The sequence below is a fragment of the Podarcis gaigeae genome (genome assembly GCF_964106915.1).
Source record: "Podarcis gaigeae genome assembly, chromosome: 4".
NCBI classification, from domain to species: domain Eukaryota; kingdom Metazoa; phylum Chordata; class Lepidosauria; order Squamata; family Lacertidae; genus Podarcis; species Podarcis gaigeae.
The window spans coordinates 104,668,798-104,689,841 of NC_139677.1; the positions used below are offsets into that span (position 1 = coordinate 104,668,798).

The following is a 21,044-nucleotide window of genomic DNA, read 5'->3' on the forward strand; positions in this document are numbered from 1 at the left end:
TGGTATTTCTCTTTCTTTCAGGATGTTATTCATTACTTCTCTTAATGGTGTCGATAATATAGTTTCCATTTCTTTATAGTAGCTTGCCGTGAAACCATCCGGGCCCGGGGCTTTCCCTCTTTTTAATTCTTTTATTGTTAATTTTATTTCTTCTATCTCTATTGGGATGTTCAGTTGCTCTTTTTTCTCTTCTGCACCTGCTTGTCCTTCAAAAATCTTTCTATTTTCCTCTGGTTGTTTCTCTCTCTGTTTTTATATAATCCTCTATAATAGTTTAGAAAAGCTTTCCTTATTTCCTTAGGATTAGTTATTTCTTCTCCATCCACTGCAATTTTATTTATTGTACTTTGTTCCTTTCTTTTTTTAGTCTGCCACGCCAGGAGTTTCCCTGACTTATTCGCAAACTCGAACGTTCTTTGTTTTAGTTTTTTGATGTTCCATTCCACTTCTCTGTTTATTAATGTTGCATACTGGGCTTGCAAGACTTTAATGTTTTCTTTTATTCTCCTATTATTAGGCTTTTTGACTAGCTTTTCCTCATTGTCCATTATCTGTTTCAGAATGTCTTTTTTCCCTTTTTCCCTTCCTTTATTTTTAATGGCATTCTGCTGGATGAAAAAGCCCCTCATCACTGCCTTGCCTGCATGCCACACCACTTTAGTTTTTGTACCTTTGTTCATATTATCCTTAAAGAATTCTGTCATCCTTTTCTGCGCTTTTTCTACAATTTCTTGATTGTCTAAGAGATAGTCCTTCAGTTTCCATCTAAAGGTACCTTCTTCCTGGCCTTTCAGTTCCATCTTTATTGGATTATGATCAGATATTGTTTTAGCCTGGATCTCTACCCGTATGATTCTTGGTATTAATTCATTCGAGACCCAGATCTGATCTATTCGGGACAATGACTGATTGGGCTCAGAGTAATACGTGAATTGCTTTCCCAGTGGATGTCTAAGTCTCCAGGCGTCTATTAGGTTACAATTTTTGACCAATGAGAAAAAAGTTCTGGGCAGCTTCCCTTCCTTACCCCCTCCATCTCTAAGTCTGTCCATTTCTAATGAAACCACCCCGTTCATATCCCCCAATATAAGCATTTTTTGGTCTAAATAATCAGCTAGTTTTTCTTCCAAGGTTTTATAGAACTCAGACTTATTATCATTTGGGGCATATAACCCCACTATAATTAGGTTTTGTCCATGCCATTTAATTTGTACCATCATTATCCTTCCTTCTTCATCTTTGAAGATTTGCTGTGCCTCAATTTGTTTTTTAACATAGATGACCACTCCTCTTTTTTTGACTTTGTCAGATGATATGAACTCATTTCCTAGTCTTTTATTTATCAAAATTCTTTTATGTTTTCTTGCTATATGAGTCTCCTGTAAGCAAATAATGTCTACACTTTCTTTTTTCAAGATTTGTTCAATTTTATTGTGTTTTTTCTTCTTGTTTATCCCATTAATATTCCAGCTCCAAATCTTTAACACCATGGTGCTTAAGTTTAACCTAATTTACTTCCCTTTTTATATTTCAGTTGTTTCTTCTTCCTCCTGTTCTTCTTCTTCTCCTCGTGTCCCTTCTGTTTCCTCCTCTGTCTCTTCCTCTACACCTCCTGCTGCCTCTCCTATTTTATCTTCCTCTTTTTCTAGTCTCAGTTCTTTATATTTTCTTAGGAATTTATTAGTTTCTTCTGGACTTGTCAATCTATGCCTCTTACTTCTGTACATAAATGAGACGCCCTCCAGAAACTCGATTTAAACTCGATATTATTTTTCTTCAGCATCTGTACCATTGCTTTATATGGCTCTCTACGTTTCAGAATTCTAATTGGTATATCTTTGAAAATTATTATGTAATTCCCGTTAATGCACAGTCTTTTCTCTCTTTTTTTTGCAAAATCATATTTCTCATTTCCTTTTCTTTAAATGTAATCAGGCAGTCTCCTACAATTTTTTTAGCTCTGGTTGTTTTTACTTTCAATCTAAATGCCGTTTGTACTGATTTTGCCATCTCTTCTATTGGCATTTCCATCCATTGAGCTAATTCTACTATCAAATTCTCTTTAATGTTTTCTCCTTTTGTTTCTGGAACTGCTCTGAGTCTTAAATTAACCTCCCTCTGTCTTAATTCATTCATAGCAATTATGTCTTTCAGATCTTCTTGCGCTTTACTTAGTTCTAGCACCTCTACTTTAATCCTCTCTTCCTTACGTCTTACCTCCTTCAATTCTAGTCTCGTCTTTTTCAGTCCCTCTTCTGCTACCTATGTTCTCCTAAACACTTCCTTTATTTGCCCTTTTAATTCATTGACTGTTTCGTCCATTTTTTAATCCATTTTCCCTATCTTATTGTCTACTTGTTCTAATTTTACTTCTAATTTTTTTTCGCTTTGTTTAATTTCCGCAAACATTCTTAGTATATCTGCCTTAAAGTCTTGTTCTTGTTTGGATCCCTTTCTTTCCGATGGTGTCCCCCCCTCCCCCTCTTTGCTGTGTTTGACATTGTCCCCAAATTACAATTATAAAACCACGACCCTTCACCTGATTATTGAATACAATACAATAACCAAATTTACACAGACCCCAAATGATACCGCTATGACCAATATAGTTTGGTAATAATTTCAGCGGACCGGCAGACCAGCAGCCTTCTTTCTCCTCTTCTTGCCTCTATTCAGGCTAATCCACGTATTTACTTAGTCTTCTTCCTCCTCTTTGACTCAATTGTCAAGTCACCGTTTAAGATCAGTTTTATATTCCCTTCAAATTCCTATATACATGACCTCCTCAGTCCAAAATACTTAAAGAGTTCATGAAGAGAAGCTGGTATCAAAATAGAGTCTATCTGCCAAGTATAGAATGTATTCCTGTTAGTAAAGAGTCGTGGGGCTATAGGGGAGTCACAAAAATAGATAGAGTCTATAAAAAAAGAAGGAAAGAAAAAAAAGACCAAATTGCGGTACTGTATTCTCTCCACTAGGTGTCGTCTGTTATTATAGCAGACTTCGTAGGAGAAGAGAGGGACTTCAAGCGAGAGTATCCGAGTTTCCACTTTATATCTGTTAAATGTTACTATAACCCCGTTCCAAAAATATCCCAAATAGGTTGGTAAGTAGAGATAACTTGCTTCAGTACAGTCTGTCAGGGTACGTTGTTAGTTATAAATTGTTAGTCACCACGCTTCGGCTTCTGTAATGGCGTAGGGACCTTCTCTTCCGCTTTCACTGTCTTTACTCTTTAATTACCAAGGTGGAGAGCTTCCTCTCTTTACCCCCTTCAGCTCATTGAGTACTTCCAGTTTGTAAATAATACTTTCTGTCCCCTGTTTAAATCAATCAGTCTCTTGATATTAAGTGTCTTTCCCTTTGGTTACTTAAAGACCAAAGATTAAAGCCCTTCAGGGAAACAAAGAAACGTCGCTAGGGTATTTCACTTTCCCTTTCTCCGCTCCGTGAATTACCTTGCGTCCGTGCTGATTCCAGGCGAAAGCTGAACTCCTTGATACTCTTATTTCTCACCCTGGATTTCTTTTGTTCTTAAACTATTCGCTCACTTCAATTTAATCCCGGGTTTCTTTGTTTGGAGAGCGGTGCGCTTGCCTCGGCAGGGTCGGGGCTTCACTACTCGGAGGGTAGGAAATGGCTTCCCTTGACCTGCTGCTCAGCTCCGCCATACTCTTCGCTTCTTATTGAAGTTACCTGACGGCCGGGCAAGCTGCTGTTGGTCTTGCTGGGATCCTCGCCTTCTGGACACCCACCAGAGGTAATTTGGGGGGCCTCTGCGCCCTTCGACACCCCCTTCTCTCCCCCGAAATAGCTTGGGATTTTCCTCGCGGCAAATCCCCTCCTGCTATGAGCTTGCGCTCCACCGGAAGCCCGTCGCAGCTCCCCAGAGTTTCAGGCAGGGATTTCGTCCAGCCCTTGCAGGAGATGTCAGGGGTTGACCCTGGGACATTCTGCATGCCAAGCAGATGCTCTAGGGCTCCCCATATTTCCCTGCACTTTCAATGCTATGCTATTAGCAACCGTGGATATTCCACCTGCCACTTTTGAAAGGAGAACACTCCCCTGATTAATAATAATAATATAATAATAATAATAATAATAATAATAATTTATACCCCACCCATCTGGCTGGGTTTTCCAAGCCACTCTGGGCGGCTTCCAACAAGATATTAAAATACAATAGTCCATCAAATATTAAAAGCTTCCCTAAACATAACAACAACCATCCATTTTCAGTCCTTTGAATTAGCAATTAAGCATTTCTGGAAAGGGAAATGGCATATTTTGTATATTAGTATAAAAAGCATGCATAGGAAAGTATTACTCATTTATTTTGAGAATAGGATTTATTTATTTTGAACTTCGCTGGGTTCCTCCTTGGCAGCCAGTGCAATGGTTTCAGCAGGGCTAGAACTCAGGACCCGCTGCCTTGAGGGACATCTAAGAGCAGTTGGGCAGAGGAAAGGTCTCATTGGGAGGTGGTGGACTCTCCTTCCTTGGAGGTTTCTAAGCAGAGATCGGACGGCCATCTGCCATGGATGATTTAGCAGAGATTCCTGAATGGCTGGGGGTTATAATAATAATAATTTATAATTTATACCCCGGCCTTCAGTTTGTAAACCGAGGTACCACTGTATCATCATCATCATCATCATCACCACTGCTACTTCTACCTGAAATTCAATAAGCCTAGCTCTTCTTCTCTGGGATGAATTTTGTTTGGCCCAGTCATGGCATCCCCTCCATCTCCAATGTCAGTCGTCTCTTTGGTCAACCCAAGACTGACAGGAGCAAAAACAAAAACAGAAAACCTGAAACTACTTATCTTTCCTAACAATTCTGAAGCTGACATTTAAGATGGCCTGGGCAGTTGAGACCAGCCCAATCGTGGTAGAAAAAGGAATAATTTGAGGAAGATTGTTAAAAACCCCCCTGCAATTTACTGTTTATTGTGGGGGTGTTAGGTTCACAGGTGTTATAGGGGGCTCTGTTGAGCTCTGTGAAAATATATGAGGTTGGTCACATAGAGGTATTTTTTGAATTTCCAGGCAGATAGGACGACCACACAGGGAGCCTTACCAAGAGAGGCCACGATCCCACGATTCTCTTCCATGACGTCCTTATGCAGAGCTCTCTGGTCAGGATCCAGCAACGCCCACTCCTCCTCCGTGAAATGAACAGCGACATCTTCAAAGCACACTGGACCCTAAAAGAAAAAGGGAAATGTCCTCCTCTGAGACAGCAAAAATATGATCTGCTACATAATGCTCTGTTGTTTCCTTCCTGTAAATTGCGGTGTTGTTTCAATAGGATTGTTTTGCAGCACATTTTAATTATGGATGCTTATTTTATTCCATTGTTTCAGCAGGGCTAGAACTCAGGACCCGCTGCCTTGAGGGACATCTAAGAGCAGTTGGGCAGGGGAAAGGTCTCCCTTGGGAGGTGGGGGACTCTCCTTCCTTGGAGGTTTCTCAGCAGAGATCGGACGGCCATCTGCCATGGATGCTTAGCTGAGATTCCTGCATTGCTGGGGGTTGGACTAGATGACCCTGGGATCCCCTCCTGTCTCTCCACTCCTGAATTCCAGGAGGAGCTTCCTTGCCTCCTGCAAAGCCCTTTTCCCTGCAGGCTCTTCCACTGGTTTCTGGCCAAGGGAGGGAGATGCTCAGAGTCCAACCAGGAGCCTCACCCCCAAAAGGATATCTGGGCATTGGCGTAGCCAGGGGGGCAGCTGCCCCCCTAAATCCATTAAAAATAATAAGAATCTGAGGTTCTGCCAAGTGAGAGAGGGCTGAGCTGGAGGGACTCAGCTTGGCAAGGGTTAAAGGGAACTGAGCTGCCTTCCTAGAGAGGCCAGGAAGCAAGGGGGGGCTGGTCCTCCCGAGCCAAGGCCCCTCCCTCCCCAGTCCTTTCCTGCAAGGAAGGGGGGTGTTACTTTGTGTCTCTCCTGCAAGGGCTGCCTCGCTGTCCCCTCCTGGGATCTGGTGAGTCTCCTCTCTCTCCCCCCCAGAGGGTGCAGTGGGGAGACCGGGGGGGGGGTCCCAGGGCTGCAGCAGGGGAGGGTGCCTGGGGGGCCTGATCTGCTCATGGGGTGGGGACCCCAAGTCAGGGAGGAGGAGAGGGTCCTGCCAGGGAGGGGCCAGGTCTGCCACGCTCTCCTTCCTGCAGATCAGAGGATCCCCAACTCATTTGGCCCTCCGCCCCCCCTTTTAGAAAAAAATCTCCCTTGTTTAAACAAAGGAGTCCCTGGGACTTTGACTCTGTGTGAATTCGCTCAGCCTCATTGCACAACAGAGGAAACAGGTGCAAATGGTTTTCCAAAGCTGGACGGGGAGGTGGACACTAGCCCCCCCCAAAAAAAAAACCCACAGGGAGGAAGGAAGTTAATGTGGAAGAGAAAGGCCAGGAATAAAGAGAGGGATCCCAGCCCAGAGTCTGGCTGCTGCATTGGGGACCAGTTTGTGTTAAGCTATCTAACAGAACAACAACAAAAATAAAAAAATCAAGGGAGATGTCTTTGGCCCCGCCCACTTGGCCCTCTGGGGGTTGGCCAGATACATTCCTGACCCTCAGGGCAAAGAAAAAGAGACCTCACCCCATGAATCTGTCTGGACAGCGGCAGGGATTGCAGAAAAGGAGACAGAAGCAGGGAGTGGAGGTGGGGTGGGGGTGGGGGTGGGGAGCAACTCCAGAGGACCCCCAGGTCAGGACCCCCACCAGAGAAAAGCATCCATTTATCACAAGATACAAATGACTCCCTTGTCATTCGGTTCTGACTTCATGCATTGACTGGGAGGCAGCAGAAACCAGGTTGATTAATCTGACAGAAATCCCTTCAGTTGCCTCCACATTCTGCATTGCTTGAAGGCTAGAGACTTATTTCTTCTCCTCTTCCTCCTCCTTTTCAAAAAGATATCTCATTGTCTGGGATCCGGTGCAGTCCAACCCAGGTTTCCAGCAAGACTCAGGGAACCATTCTCCCCCCCCCCCCGTCCTACAAATTCTGTAACAGAACAATGTATTTGCTTTGTAGGATTTGCTAGAGCTTCTCATTTAGACGGACAGAACTTGGCACAAGACCAAAGGGTTCCTTCCGATCTCTTAGAGGCTTCCTGAGAGCACAGATGGATGATCGAGACTCAGCTGGCCCTGGAGCAGGAAGAGACCATGCCATCAAAACTGTGAGCACTGGGGGATTCTGGGGAAACCCAGTGCCGAAGATCCATGGTGAGGAGGACACCCTCCGCTCAGAGGTGCAGAGCCAGCAGTTGAGGCAGTTCTGCTGCCAGGAGGCCAAAGGACCCCGAGAGGTTTGCAGCCGACTCTGCCACCTTTGCCACCAGTGGCTGAAGCCAGAAAGGCACACGAAAGCTGAGATGCTGGACCTGGTGATCTTGGAGCAGTTCCTGGCTGTCCTTCCCCCGGAGATGGAGAGCTGGGTGAGGGACTGTGGAGCGGAGACCAGTTCCCAGGCGGTGGCCCTGGCCGAAGGTTTCCTCTTGAGTCAGGCAGAGGAGAGAAAGCAGGTGAGAAGGACTTTCCTCTGGATACTCCCAAGGGGCTCCCAACAGGACAGATAACATCCCATAATGGTCTGCTGATGGCCCATCCTTTGTCTGAGAAGGCATCCATGGAATGAGATCTCACACCCTTCAAGTCTTTGTCATTCTCTTTCTAGTATTTCTCCCCATTCTCTGGTTTGAATCCTTGTTTCTTTTCCAGGGAAAGGATCTCTTTGCAGAAATAGACCTGGATTCCTGTGAGGCAGAGAGGACTCAGTTGGACACCAGAGAGAGACCACTGGGTAAGGAGGAAGGTGGTTTTATCCATTTGGTCTAATTCTGTTGGTTTTCCAACTCATCTGAGGGTTCTTTTCATCTTGTTTTGGGGGGAAGAAAGTTGGGAACAAGGGTCCAGAGGAGGGGAGATGTATTTCTGCACAAAAAAACATATGAAATGGGCACAAACCTCCAAATACTCTCAGTAGGTAAGGATTTCTCAAAGGCCCATCTGTAGTTCTCAAAGGCCCACTCCTGGCGTCCTGCTTACCTTGTTTCTCTTGCAGGTGGCGGAAGGATGCCAGCAAGAACTCCTGATCCACGTTTTCATGGGGGCAGAAGGGAAGCAGCAGCTGTGGAACCAGATCAGGTCAGGGGAAGCTGCCTTGTGGGGACAGAGGCCGAGGGATGGAGCAATGTCATGGACTGGTTGGGCACAGAGGAATGGTGGGAGGAAGCAGCCGGGGAACCAGGAAAGGAAGATGACTCAGAGCTGAAGGAGTGGAGCTGGAGGAAGGATGGGCAGTCAGAGGGAGAAGAAGGAGAAGCCTGGGAAGAGGAAGTGTCAGAAGCTGAAGGGGTAACAGGGCTTAGTGAGCTGGGAGACTCTGTGGCAGAATGCAGTGCAGAATCAGAGGCAGAAGAGGAAGGAGGCGAGTGGGAGAGGAAGGTCGAGAGGCTGAGGTGAGTCTGGAGAAGGAGGAGCCACCGGTGGCTCCCTCTCCTTTTGCCAGAAGCCACCCTCCCTGCTTGTCTCTCTGAGCCAGGAGACCCCCTGCAACACCGGAATCTCTGCTAGATCATCCAAGACCAAAAGAGGCTTATTTTATTTCTAGATTGATAACTGAATGCAAAAATGTGTTTCTAAGCAGTGGACAAATGAGAACAAATAGTGGCCTGAAAACACAAGGTGGAGTACCACCTATTTGCACAAAAATGAATACCCATAATTTAAACTTAGAATAAAATAAGCATCCATAAATAAAATGTGCAGCAAAGCAATCCTATTTAAACAACACCGCAATTTACAGGAAGGAAACAACAGAGCATTGTGGAGCAGATCATATTTCTGCTGTCTCAGAGGAGGACATTTCCCTTTTTCTTTTAGGGTCCAGTGTGCTTTGAAGATGTCGCTGTTCGTTTCACGGACGAGGAGTGGGCGTTGCTGGATCCTGACCAGAGAGCTCTGCATAAGGACGTCATGGAGGAGAATCGTGGGATCGTGGCCTCTCTTGGTAAGGCTCCCTGTGGGATCGTCATATCTGCCTGGAAAGTCAAAAATTATGTCTATGGACCAATCTCAGATATTTTCACAGAGTTCAACAGAGCCCCCTATAACACCTGGGAACCTAACACCCCCACAATAAAGAGTAACTTACAGTTTTTCCTTTGAACAATCTTCAAATTATTCCTTTTTCTACCAGGATTGGGCTGGTCTGAACTGCCCAGGCCATATTCAATGTCAGCTTCAGAAAGATAAGTAGCTTCAGGTTTTCTGTTTTTGCTCCTGTCAGTCTTGGATTGACCAAAGAGACGACTGACATTGGAGATGGAGGGGATGCCATGACTGGGCCAAACAAAATTCATCCCAGAGAAGAAGAGCTAGGCTTACTGAATTTCAGGTAGATGTAGCAGTGATGATGATGATGATGATGATGATGATAGTAATATAGTGGTGCCTTGGTTTACAAACTTAATAATAATAATAGTAGTAACAACAACAACAAAACAACAGCAAAACAACAACAATAATAATACAACAACAACAATAATAATACTACTACAACACCAACAATAATAATAAGAATAAGAAACTTAAAATTTTCTGGAAGAGGACTGTTCTTAAATCGAGGTACCACTGTAGTAATAATAATAATTTTTTATTTCTACCCTGCCCATCTGGCTGGGTTCCTCCAGCCATTCTGGGCGGCTTCCAACATATATATAAACATGAAACATAAATAATTATAATCTGATCCCATATAAAAAGAACATTAACTTTATTTTTATTTTTTACCAATCAATTTGTATTGTTCTCTTTACACATTCATTTTACAATACATTAAATCACATATATACTTTTAGCTCTGCCGAGCTTGTGACTTCCCTCCTTCCCTTCAGCAGGTATCCCTTATTTTCTCCAGTTGCGTATTTTAATTTTTAATCTTGTATCTCTCTTATACATTGTAGGAGTTATTTCAATCCTGCCAGTGTTTTTAATTTTTTTACAATTATCCTTTAAGTACACAGTACATTTACTCCAACATTCCTGAAATCTCTGATCGTCCTGATCCCGAATCCTGCCAGTCAGTTTGGCTAATTCCGTGTAGTTCATCATTTCCGTCTGCTACTCCACAATGGTGGGAACTTATTGTAATTTCCAGTTTGGGGCCAATATATTCCTTGCCGCAGCTGTGGTGTACATAAATAGCCTTTGGTCTGTTTTCTTAACCTCCTTCCCCTTCAAACCCAACAAAAAAGCCTCTAGTTTTTTGGGAAAGGTATATTTAAGTACTTTCTTAAGTTCATTACAGATCAACTCCCAAAAATTCTTGACTTTATCACAAGTCCACCACTCCATCCACCTTTTTACATTTAAAGCATTTCCTATCCCTCATCCTATACATTTTCGCCAGTTTTACTGGTGTCAAATGCCCCCTATATATCATCTTCATGCCCTCTCTTTACTCTTATGGTTTAAGTTTTAACCCTTGTTCCATTTTTCTAATAATTTCCTCATAGGTAGCTCACCTTCCTTCCATATTTACTTTTTTTTAGACTTCCGGGTTAGCGCCATCGCCTAATGGCGGATTCCCTCCGAGCTCCGGAGGGAATCGGCTCAGCAGGGGTCGGGTCCTGCCGCGGCGGCGACGCGGGGACCCTTAAAAACCACAGGCGCGGAAGCCTGTGGACCTGGTGACTCGGCGGGCACCATTTGCGCCCCCGACCCGCGAAGGAGCCTTTTTAAAGGCTACGGAACGGGGGACGGGGAGCGACGCGGTGCTGAGAGTCCTCTGCTTCCCCTGCTGAGTGAAGCCACATGCCATGGACGGAGAGCGCTGACGTTTTCCTTTGAACATTCGGACTAAAAGCAACAACCCATGAGTAATATGGAAATTGGACTTAAAAGGGAAATTTTTTCTTCTGAATTTGGCACGATCGGGGAGGGTGCCAAAAGGAAGTCTGCCCCCCCCGCCTTGTAGATAACTTAAAGCAAGGATTAGATAACTAAGGTTGAGAGAAATATCTTCGTCTTTATTGGACAAAAGTTATTAATTTCACGATTGGACAGTACAAGTAATTTTGCTGGAGGATAAGAGTTGGTTTGGAAAGCTGAAGTGCAACCCCCCGGGACCCGGGAGTGATCCGCGAGAGAGCCTGTTGAAAAGATACAGAGGACTTTGACAGCTGTCAAACTAGCTGTCAAAGTTGGGGAATAAAAAGAAACTTTGTTTCTGGTGACTTTGCTGGTTAGATTTCTTTAGTTTGGATACAAATTGTTGGGAATAAAGAAGAATAAGTTACTTTGACTTTTGGACTGGAACTGGAAGGATACTAAGCAACCATAATCCCCCTAGAGGGGATTTTTGGGACACTGTAAGAAATGGCTGCAAGTGGAAAAATACTCACTGAGCTGAACAGGACCTTTTATCTCCTGGGAAAGCTCCAGGAACAGAGCGATATTTTGACTACAAGGGTAATAACACTGAATGAAACAGTAAATAATTTTACTGGAACTGGAAGAGACTTGACTCAAGTCTTTGTTGCTGAACAAAAAGCCCTTGAAGTTGGAACAGAAGCCGTTGCAGCTGAGCAGGAAAAGAAATTTGATAAATCCGAGAAAGTGGAACAAGAGATATATGAGGATTTGGAGGAAAATGAAGGTGAAGTTACAATGCTGCAGAAGATTAAGGTAGGCCAGAGGCCTGTCAGGAAGGACATAAAGGAAGAATGGAGAGATCTCCTTAGGTGGGGTTTTCCTTTCCAACCAATATTTGTTTCTTTCCCATACTTCATAAATTGACCTTCTGATCACATGGTTTAAAAAACCTTTATGAACTTTTACCTTATCATACCACAGGTACGAGTGCCACCCGTACCTGTTGTCATGACCTTCTAAATCCAATAGGTCTGTATTTTCCAATGTTATCCATTCATTTAACAATACGAGACAGGATGCTTCATAATAGAGATTCATACCTGGTAAGGCAAATCCACCTCTTTCTTTTTCATCTATCAACATTTTCGTTTTGATCCTCGGCTTCTTTCCCTGCCAGACAAATCTTGACACTATTTTTTTGCCATTCTCTACATTGTCCTGTCCCTTTAATCAATGGAAATGTTTGGAATAAGAATAACATTCTAGGTAAAACGTTCATCTTAATCACCAATATTCTGCCCGAAAAGGATAATTTCAAACTGTTCCAAAATTCTAAATCCTTCTTAATCTCTCTCCATATGGTTTCATAATTATCTTTATACAATTTTTCCCCTGTTGTCAACCAAATTCCAAGGTATCGTATTTTTTGCCCTATAGGACGCACTTTTTACCCTCCAAAAATGAAGGGGAAATCTGAGTGCGTCCTATGGGGTGAATGCAGGCTTTCGCTGAAGCTTGGAGAGCGAGAGGGGTTGGTGCAAAGCTCCCCGCGCTTCGGGAAGATATCCGCAGCCTAGGGAGCCCTGCGGGAGTTCCCGCATGGCTCCCTGGGCTGCGGATAGCAGTCTGCTGCCCAGAGCGCGGGGCGCGTTGAAGCAGAGTGCCCCGCGCTTCAGGCAGATATCCTTTTCTCTTCTAAAAACTACAGTAGGTGAGATTTTAAAAGCTCGGGCTTCCCCCGCAGCTGGAGGGGGATAATTTCCCCCCTTTATTCTCCCTCCCCCAATTAGGTGCGTCCTATGGGCCGGTGCATCCTATAGGGCGAAAAATACGGTATTTCACTTTCTTAACCACCATAATTCCTGTCCTGTGTTGCAATTCCTCTGTCTCTTCTTTATTCATATTTTTTACCAGCATTTTGGTCTTATTTCTATTGAGTTTGAATCCCACTTTTCCAAATTCCTCCATTCTCTCTAGGGCTTTTTGTACACTGTTCTTTGGGTCTTCTAATGTTAAAACTAAATCATCAGCAAACACTTTTACTTTAAACTCTTTCGATCCCACCTTAATACCTCTGATTTCTGACACTTCTCTCAAATTCTTGTTTAATAACTCCAAAAGTGTAATTAATATACAACAGGAGCGACAAAGGACACCCTGCCTGGTGTCTTTAGAGATTTCAAAGTTGTCAGACAAATTATTATTTATAATAAGTTTGGCTTTTTGTTCTGAGTATATAGCCTCAATACCTTTCAAAAACATTTCTCCTATTCCCATTGTTTTTAGGTTTTCTTTTATAAACCGCCATGAAGCATTATCAAATGCTTTCTCTGCATCAATGAACACCAAGGCCGCTTGTTTATCATTTCTAGACTCCCAAGTATTCAATTATAGCCACTATGTTCCTAACATTGTCCTTCAGTTGTCACCCTGGTAGGAAACCAGCTTGATCTTTATGTATTACTTCCTTTAAAAGTTTTTTTAATCTGTCGGCCAGCACACCCACAAATAATTTATAGTCATTGTTCAATAAGGAAATAGGTCTATAATTTTTAACACTCAAACCATCTGCATCTTTCTTTGGGATTAAAGTGATGTACGCCTCTTTCCAGGTATTTGGAATTCCCCCTTCCTTCAAAATGTTATTCATAACCTCACACAGCAGAGGTAATAATGGTCCACATAGTGTCTTATAATATTTTGCCGGAATGCCGTCAGGGCCTGGAGCTTTCCCTATCTTCATTCTCTTTATCGCCTTCTCAATTTCTTGTTCTGTAATTATCTGGTTTAATTGTTCCTTTTCTCCTGGGGGGATCTGCCGTAATTGATGACTTTTCTATTTTCTTACCATCTTCTTTCTCTGTCTTATACAAATCTTTATAAAATTTCAGAAAGGTCTTTCTAATTTCTTTGGGGTCTTCAATGATGTTTTCTGCCTCTCTTATCTTACAAATTGTGTTTTGTTTTTGTCTTGCCTTTAATCGCCATGCCAATAATTTTCCAGTTTTGTTGGCGGATTCAAAATTCCTTTGTCTCATTGTTTTTGCTTTCCTCTCTACATCCTGACTCACCAACATAGATAACTGAGTCTGCAACAATTTAATATTTTGATTTTGTCTTATTAGCTCAACTTTTGGTTTTATTTCAGCAGTCTCTCATTCTCCATGAGATGGGACAGGATTTCTTCTTTCTTCTTCTCCCTTCCTCTTTTCTGAAAACTGTTCTTTTGGATCAGGAATCCTCTCATTACAGCTTTGCGTGCAGCCCATACTGTTTCAATGGGTGTTCCTTTGTTTAAATTCCACTTATTCTGTAATTGTCTCTTTTGCCTAATTTACTATCTTTTGGTCATTGAATAAACTTTCATTCATCCTCCATCTGAATGATGAGAAGGGTCTTTCCCTTTTAACTCCAAATATAACGAATTATGTTCTGATAATGTCCTTAGGAGAATCTCAATTTTGGAAATTCTTGGCACCAATTCTTTAGAAGTCCAAATGTAATTTTTTCTACCAAAGCTTGGATTTGGACCTGGAAAGAATGTGAACTGTTTTGTTGTGGGATTTCTAAGTCTCCAAATATCTGTTAGCCCCATAGTGTCTGATATATCAAAATATGTTTTTGGTAGTTTACCTTCATTTGTGTCTCACCTTTTCGTTGATCTATCCAAATCTGGAATAACCACACTGTTGAAATCCCCCATCACTCTTTGATCCAAAAATTCTGATAATGTTTCATTGAGCTTCGAATAAAAGTCGGCTTTTTTGTCATTAGGTGCGTAGATTGCCACAATGATTACCTTTCCCCCCTGGAACGTAATTTGCACTATCAGCACTTTCCCCTCCTCATCTTTATAAATTAATTTTGGGTCATATTTCTCCATTATATACAATACAACCCCTCTTTTTTTGTTTGTGTCTGAGGCAATAAAGTCTTTCCCCAATCTTTTAGTTCTTAAAATCCTCTTATGTTTCCTTGCGACATGTGTTTCCTGTAAACAGGTTAAATCTAAATTCAATTTAATCAAGATTTTGTGCCTTTTATTTTTAAGTCCATTCACATTCTATAAAAATATTTTCAGAGCTTTTTTCTGGTTTGTTTAAGTCTACTATCAAACTTGGGGGTCCTTGTTATCATTATCCTCTTCTTCCTCTTCTCCCTCTTCTTCTTTCTCCTCTTCAGACTGGTCCCGTCCTGGTCTTACCTTCTCCACTTTTCCCAACTCTTTATCATATCTTCTGGAGAATTTTTCCAGATCCTGAAGGCTACTTAGTTTGAACCTCTTGTCTTTGTAATAGAAGGAAATTCCTTCTGGAAATTCCCATCTATGCTGGATTCCATTTTGCTTTAACTGGCCAACTGGTTGGTGGCAGCGGATTAGTGGTGTACGGGTCAATAGTCCGTGAGATGACTGCGGCTCTGTACAAATGCCACAGTTGGCGCCATAGATTTCTGATTGGGTTAATGTTTGGGCTATTCCCAAGCCATTCCAGCAGTGCAATAGAATTATCTTTAAAGCACCTTTTGCACACAGCATGGAACATTCATGGAACTGAATCCTGTTGAAAAAAGAAAGAAAGAAAGAAAGAAAGAAAGAAAGAAAGAAAGAAAGAAAGAAAGATAGAAAGATTTGTATAAATATATATAGAAATGCTTCAGTATCTGGGAAAAGATCACTTGTGGAACGCTTCAGTTTGGGCTCAACATTCCCATTAATGATGCAAATTCTGCCCACACCTTTTGCTGCCATACAACCCCAGATCATCACACTGTCTGGGTGTTTCACAGTCGGTGTAATGCAAGTAGGATATAAATCTTCTCTGATTCTTCTCCTCATGCCCAGTTAAAGAAACTTGCGTATTTCATGCCATCACTACCAAGCAAGGTAGTGACGCATTGTTCCTCTGTCCAGTTAACATGGGTTTAATCTTTTCAACGTTTGCTTGAGAGATAACAATGGCTTTTTCCTTAGAATTCTAACATTTAGACCAGTCCTTGCACTCCACTTCACATTACATTGCACCATGTCATCTTGTATACACCCAGATGATTTTCTTCTGTCATGTAGGGACAGTCTCTCCACTCGTCCATCGTCACTTGCCTTTGTGCACCTTTTCCTGCCTTTACCAGTCAGATTTTGTAGTGACTGAGTCTCCTTATACCCCTTCAAAAATATGGAAAGGCCAGCTTTGGTTTTGTTTTCCCCAATCTTTCATATAATTTCTTCATAACTGTAGCCTTGTTCACTAATATTAGAATCTTACATCGCTTTCTGGGTGACCAGTCAACTCTTTGTTCCATTTCTATAATTTTATTATGTTTTACAACCTCACTAAATGAAAGAACACAAAAAACCAACCAACTTGATAGCAATCACATAACACACTGAAAAAAGTCAACCTAAGCTTCCTTTTTTGGTTATTGGCTATAACTTCCTTTTTTGGTTATTGGCTATAACATTTGATAAAATACAGGTAATTGAACAAACTTTGTTGGATTACATTCCTGTTTAAATTATCTTTCCATTGATATATAATTTTATGATATTACTCCAAAAGAGGTGGTGTTTTGAGCCATCAAACCTCTGAAATACACTTTTTTCCGGAAGTCGTCCACAATTTTGACCATGACTGTATAACAAAGCAACATTCAACAACTCATCAGAATCTCATAATAAACAAACAACACAGGTCATGAACACACAACCAACTCCCTTCAGATCTTCTCCATTTGTTCCTGAGGCTCTAATCCCTTTTTGTTTCCATTGCAGATGGTGATGAATTGGAAATCGAGAACAAAGGTGACCACGACAAAATCCCCAGAGAGGAGAAGCCATGTAAAAATTTGGAGTGTGGGGAAACTTTCAGTCAGAGCTCCTATTTGACTTCCCATCAACAAAATCTCCTTGGAAAGAAACTATATCAATGCATGGAATGTGGAAAGAGCTTCAGTCAGAGCTCCTCTCTCACTTCCCATCAAAGAATTCATACAGGGGTGAAACCCTATCAGTGTGTGGAATGTGGAAAGAGCTTCAGGAGGAGCTGTGATCTCACTTCCCATCAAAGAATTCATACAGGGGAGAAACCTTTTCACTGCATTAAATGTGGAAAGAGCTTTAGTCGCAGCCACAGTCTCACTTCCCATCAAAGAATTCATACAGGGGATAAACCCTATCAGTGCATGGAATGTGGAAAGAGCTTCACTGATAGCTCCTCTTTCACTTCCCATCAAAGGATTCATACAGGGGAGAAACCCTATCAGTGTGTGGAATGTGGAAAGAGCTTCACGCATAGCTCCTCTCTCACTTCCCATCAAAGAATTCATACAGGGGAGAAACCCTATCAGTGTGTGGAATGTGGAAAGAGCTTCAGGAAGAGCTCCTCTCTCATGTCCCATCAAATAATTCATACAGGGGAGAAACTCTATCAGTGTGTGGAATGTGGAAAGAGTTTCACTCAGAGCTCCTCTCTCACTTTCCATCAAAGAATTCATATAGGGGAGAAACCATATCAGTGTGTGGAATGTGGAAAGAGCTTCACTGATAGCTCTAAACTCACTTCCCATCAAACAATTCATACAGGGGAGAAGCCATATCAGTGTGTGGAATGTGGAAAGAACTTCAGGAAGAGCTCCTCTCTGACTTCCCATCAAAGAATTCATACAGGGGAGAAACCCTATCAGTGTGTGGAATGTGGAAAGAGCTTCACTCATAGCTCCTCTCTCACTTCCCATCAAAGAATTCATACAGGGGAGAAACCCTATCCGTGTGTGGAATGTGGAAAGAGCTTCACTCACAGCCACAGACTCACTTCCCATCAAAGAATTCATACAGGGGAGAAACCCTATCAGTGTGTGGAATGTGGAAAGAGCTTCACTGATAGCTCCTCTCTCACTTCCCATAAAAGAATTCATACGGGGGAGAAACCCTACCAGTGTGTGGAATGTGGAAAGAGCTTCAGGAAGAGCTCCAATCTCACCAAGCATCAGAGAATTCATACAGGGGAGAAACCCTATCAGTGTGTGGAATGTGGAAGGAGCCTCAATCAGAGGTCCTCTCTCACTTCCCATCAACGAATTCATACAGGGGAGAAACCATATCAGTGCATGGAATGTGGAAAGAACTTCAGGAAGAGCTCCTCTCTCACTTCCCATCAAAGAATTCATACAGGGGAGAAACCCTATCAGTGTGTGGAATGTGGAAAGAGCTTCACTGATAGCTCCTCTCTCACTTCCCATCAAAGAATTCATACAGGGGAGAAACCCTATCAGTGTTTAGAATGTGGAAAGAGCTTCAGGAGGAGCTGCGATCTCACTTCCCATCAAAGAATTCATACAGGCTAGAGAGAAAAAGGGGACGTGGCCTACATACATAGATTTGCTGAAAGGAAATGGTAATTAAAAGAATATGAGGAAATACAGCGGTGCCCCGCAAGACGAATGCCTCACAATACGGAAAACCCGCTAGACGAAAGGGTTTTCCATTTTGGGGGTGCTTCGCAAAACGAATTTCCTATGGGCTTGCTTCGCAAGACGAAAATGTCTTGCGAGTTCCTGCGGGGTTTTTTTTCTTTCCCCCCCTTTTTCTAAGCCGCTAAAAGCCGCTAATAGCGCTAGTCCGCTAAGCCGTCAACGGGCTTGCTTCGCAAGACGACAAAACCGCTAGACGAAGAGACTCACGGAATGGATTCTTTTCGTCTTGCGAGGCACCACTGTAAAATATCATTTGCAGAGTTGGTTACACTACAATTACTTGAGTTGTACAAGGAAGATAATAAGAAAGGGTTTAGTTATACATTTTCTAGATTTCAACAGGAAATTATAGAAGTGCAGGTGCTGAAGAAAGTGTATAGTATTTTGCTAGAATGGGGAACAAAAGATGAGGTCGAATCGGTCATGATCAAATGAGCACAAGATATAGGACATAACATACAATTTGAGGACTGGGAAAAATTGTGGAAAGTAAATTTCAAATTTACAGACTGTTATCTTTTGAAAGAAAACTACAGTGGTACCTCAGTTTACATACGCTTTAGGTTGCATACACTTCAGGGTACAGAGTCCACTAACCCAGAAATAGTACCTCAGGTTAAGAACTTTGCTTCAGGATGAGAACAGAAATTATGCTTCGGCGGCGCGGCGGCAGCAGGAGGCCCCATTAGCTAAAGTGGTGCTTCAGGTTAAGAACAGTTTCAGGTTAAGAACGGACCTCCGGAATGAATTAAGTACTTAACCCGAGGTACCACTGTAGTTGGAAAATGTATAGATGGTATATTACACCAGTACAGAAAGCAAAAATATATAAAACCGAGTCAAACATATGTTGGAAATGTAATGAAAAAGAAGATACTTTTTATCATAGGTGGTGGAAATGTAGAGAAGTTTAAAAAATTGTGGGAAATGATATATAATGAATTGAAAAAAAATGTTGAAGTTGACATTTGTAAAAAAAACCAGAAGCTGAATTCAGTGCGCTGTCAGAGCTTTGTAGGGAACTAGAGTTCTAAAGTGTTTGGTCCAAGAGATCTGTGGAGAGTGTTGCTTGCCCATCACCATTTGGGAAGACAATCAACCCTGTTTGAAGTTAGCAGAGTCTGGACAGTTTATGTCCAGAACCAAACATTTGGACATACGTTTCCAAAATGCATGTCAGAGTGTTCAGACAGGCTTAGTGAAGCTGAAGTACTGTCCGAGCCAGAAGATTCTGGCAGATGGGTTCACTAAACCTTTGAGCTTCCAAAAACAGGGGGAGTTCTGTGAAGGGTTGGGTTGGGGTAAGTGGTAGTGCTTACATTCACCCCAGCAGTACAGGATGGGGGGGGGGGTGAGGAGACCCAGAGCTTATAGGGTTAATAGCTCGGGAAGTTACATCCTGTCGCTGGGGGGGTGTTCACATACGGGGTTTGTACACTTTGTAATGTGAAATACTTTACTTTCTGTTTTGCTTTGAAGGGGAGAGACAGCATGTCAGCTCTTTCTCCCGGACTGCTGATTTATTTTGCCGCTGTACAATAAAGCTTCTTAGATTAGAAAGAAGCTGCATACAGAGTCTTTTTCTGCATGCCTGAGCTTTCTTCACACAGGGCACATCGCTGTTCACAAACTCTGCTAGATGACGGGAAAAGCACTGGTCGCAGTGGAAGTGTGTTGTTTTTACCTTGTCTGCCAGGTTACCTCTTAATGGTCGCTTGACTGGATGACCTGGGGAGGCTGGCCATTCTCTTGTAATGATAATACTTCATTCCTGAGCCAGGTCACAGGCTCACCCTATTCACACCTTAAATGTGCCCTTAAGGCAGGATTTGTGAGGACAGAGACAATGAGGAGGTTTCTGCATTTCCTTTGACCTTGTAGAGAAATATTTGAGGTGAGTGAAAGAGTCAAAACGGCTTTAGGACTTTTCTTCTGGGTTTTGGACATGTGGTTTATATATTGATATATGTGTTTGCTTGGTACATTGAGGAACATATTATATATTTTATATATATATATGTATATATATATATATATATATATATGCAGGTTTTGGTGTCCTCGGGTGTCATCCCGTGTAAAAGTTGGGGTGTCTAGGCGACGTTTCGACGAGGTCTCACTCGTCATCTTCAGGCTGGTGCTTTCGGCTTCTTGTTACTGGAACAGAGCGGGATCTCAATGTTTGAGTTCCTATAAATACTGTAGAGGGGGTGTGGTGTCTAGCCTCCAATGTTCTGGGCAGAGAGGAAGTTCCCAGGCTAGTGTGCCTTTTCTTCTTTTGTTCCTTAATTACTTGAGAGATACCTTGAGTGATTTCTTGAGTGATATCCTGAGTACCACTTAGGTGGGTCATTAGGTGGGTCATTAGGCACTACAGATAAAATTAGCAAAATCCTCCATAAACACAATATCAAAACAGCCTTTTGCACCAACCAAAAAATAGCCAATATCCTCAGAAACCCCAAGGATAAAATCCAGTTGGAAAACCAAGGGATCTATGAAATACCCTGCAAAGTCTGCCCAGCCACGTACATTGGACAAACAAACAGACGAATAAATGCACGTATCGCAGAACACAAGAATGCCGTCAAAAAAGAAGAAAAAACTTCCTCTCTTTTCCAACACATGAAAGAAACAGGACACGAAATTAATTTTGCAGATTCCAAATTGCTCTTTAACACGGAACATCACCA

The 21,044-nt window shown here is 42.4% G+C and overlaps 1 protein-coding gene across 1 annotated transcript in view; it reads left to right on the forward strand.

The window, feature by feature from the left end:
* LOC310843341 (uncharacterized protein) overlaps positions 1-19,914 on the forward strand; it is a 50,089-nt gene extending 30,175 nt beyond the window's left edge. The window contains exons 4-6 of the mRNA XM_083736576.1: positions 8,069-8,151; positions 8,890-9,016; positions 16,652-19,914. Coding sequence (XP_083592702.1) covers positions 8,069-8,151; positions 8,890-9,016; positions 16,652-18,222 — 1,781 coding nt within the window. The 3' untranslated portion in view covers positions 18,223-19,914. The remainder of the gene's footprint in view (positions 1-8,068; positions 8,152-8,889; positions 9,017-16,651) is intronic.
* Positions 19,915-21,044: the final 1,130 nt, after the last annotated feature.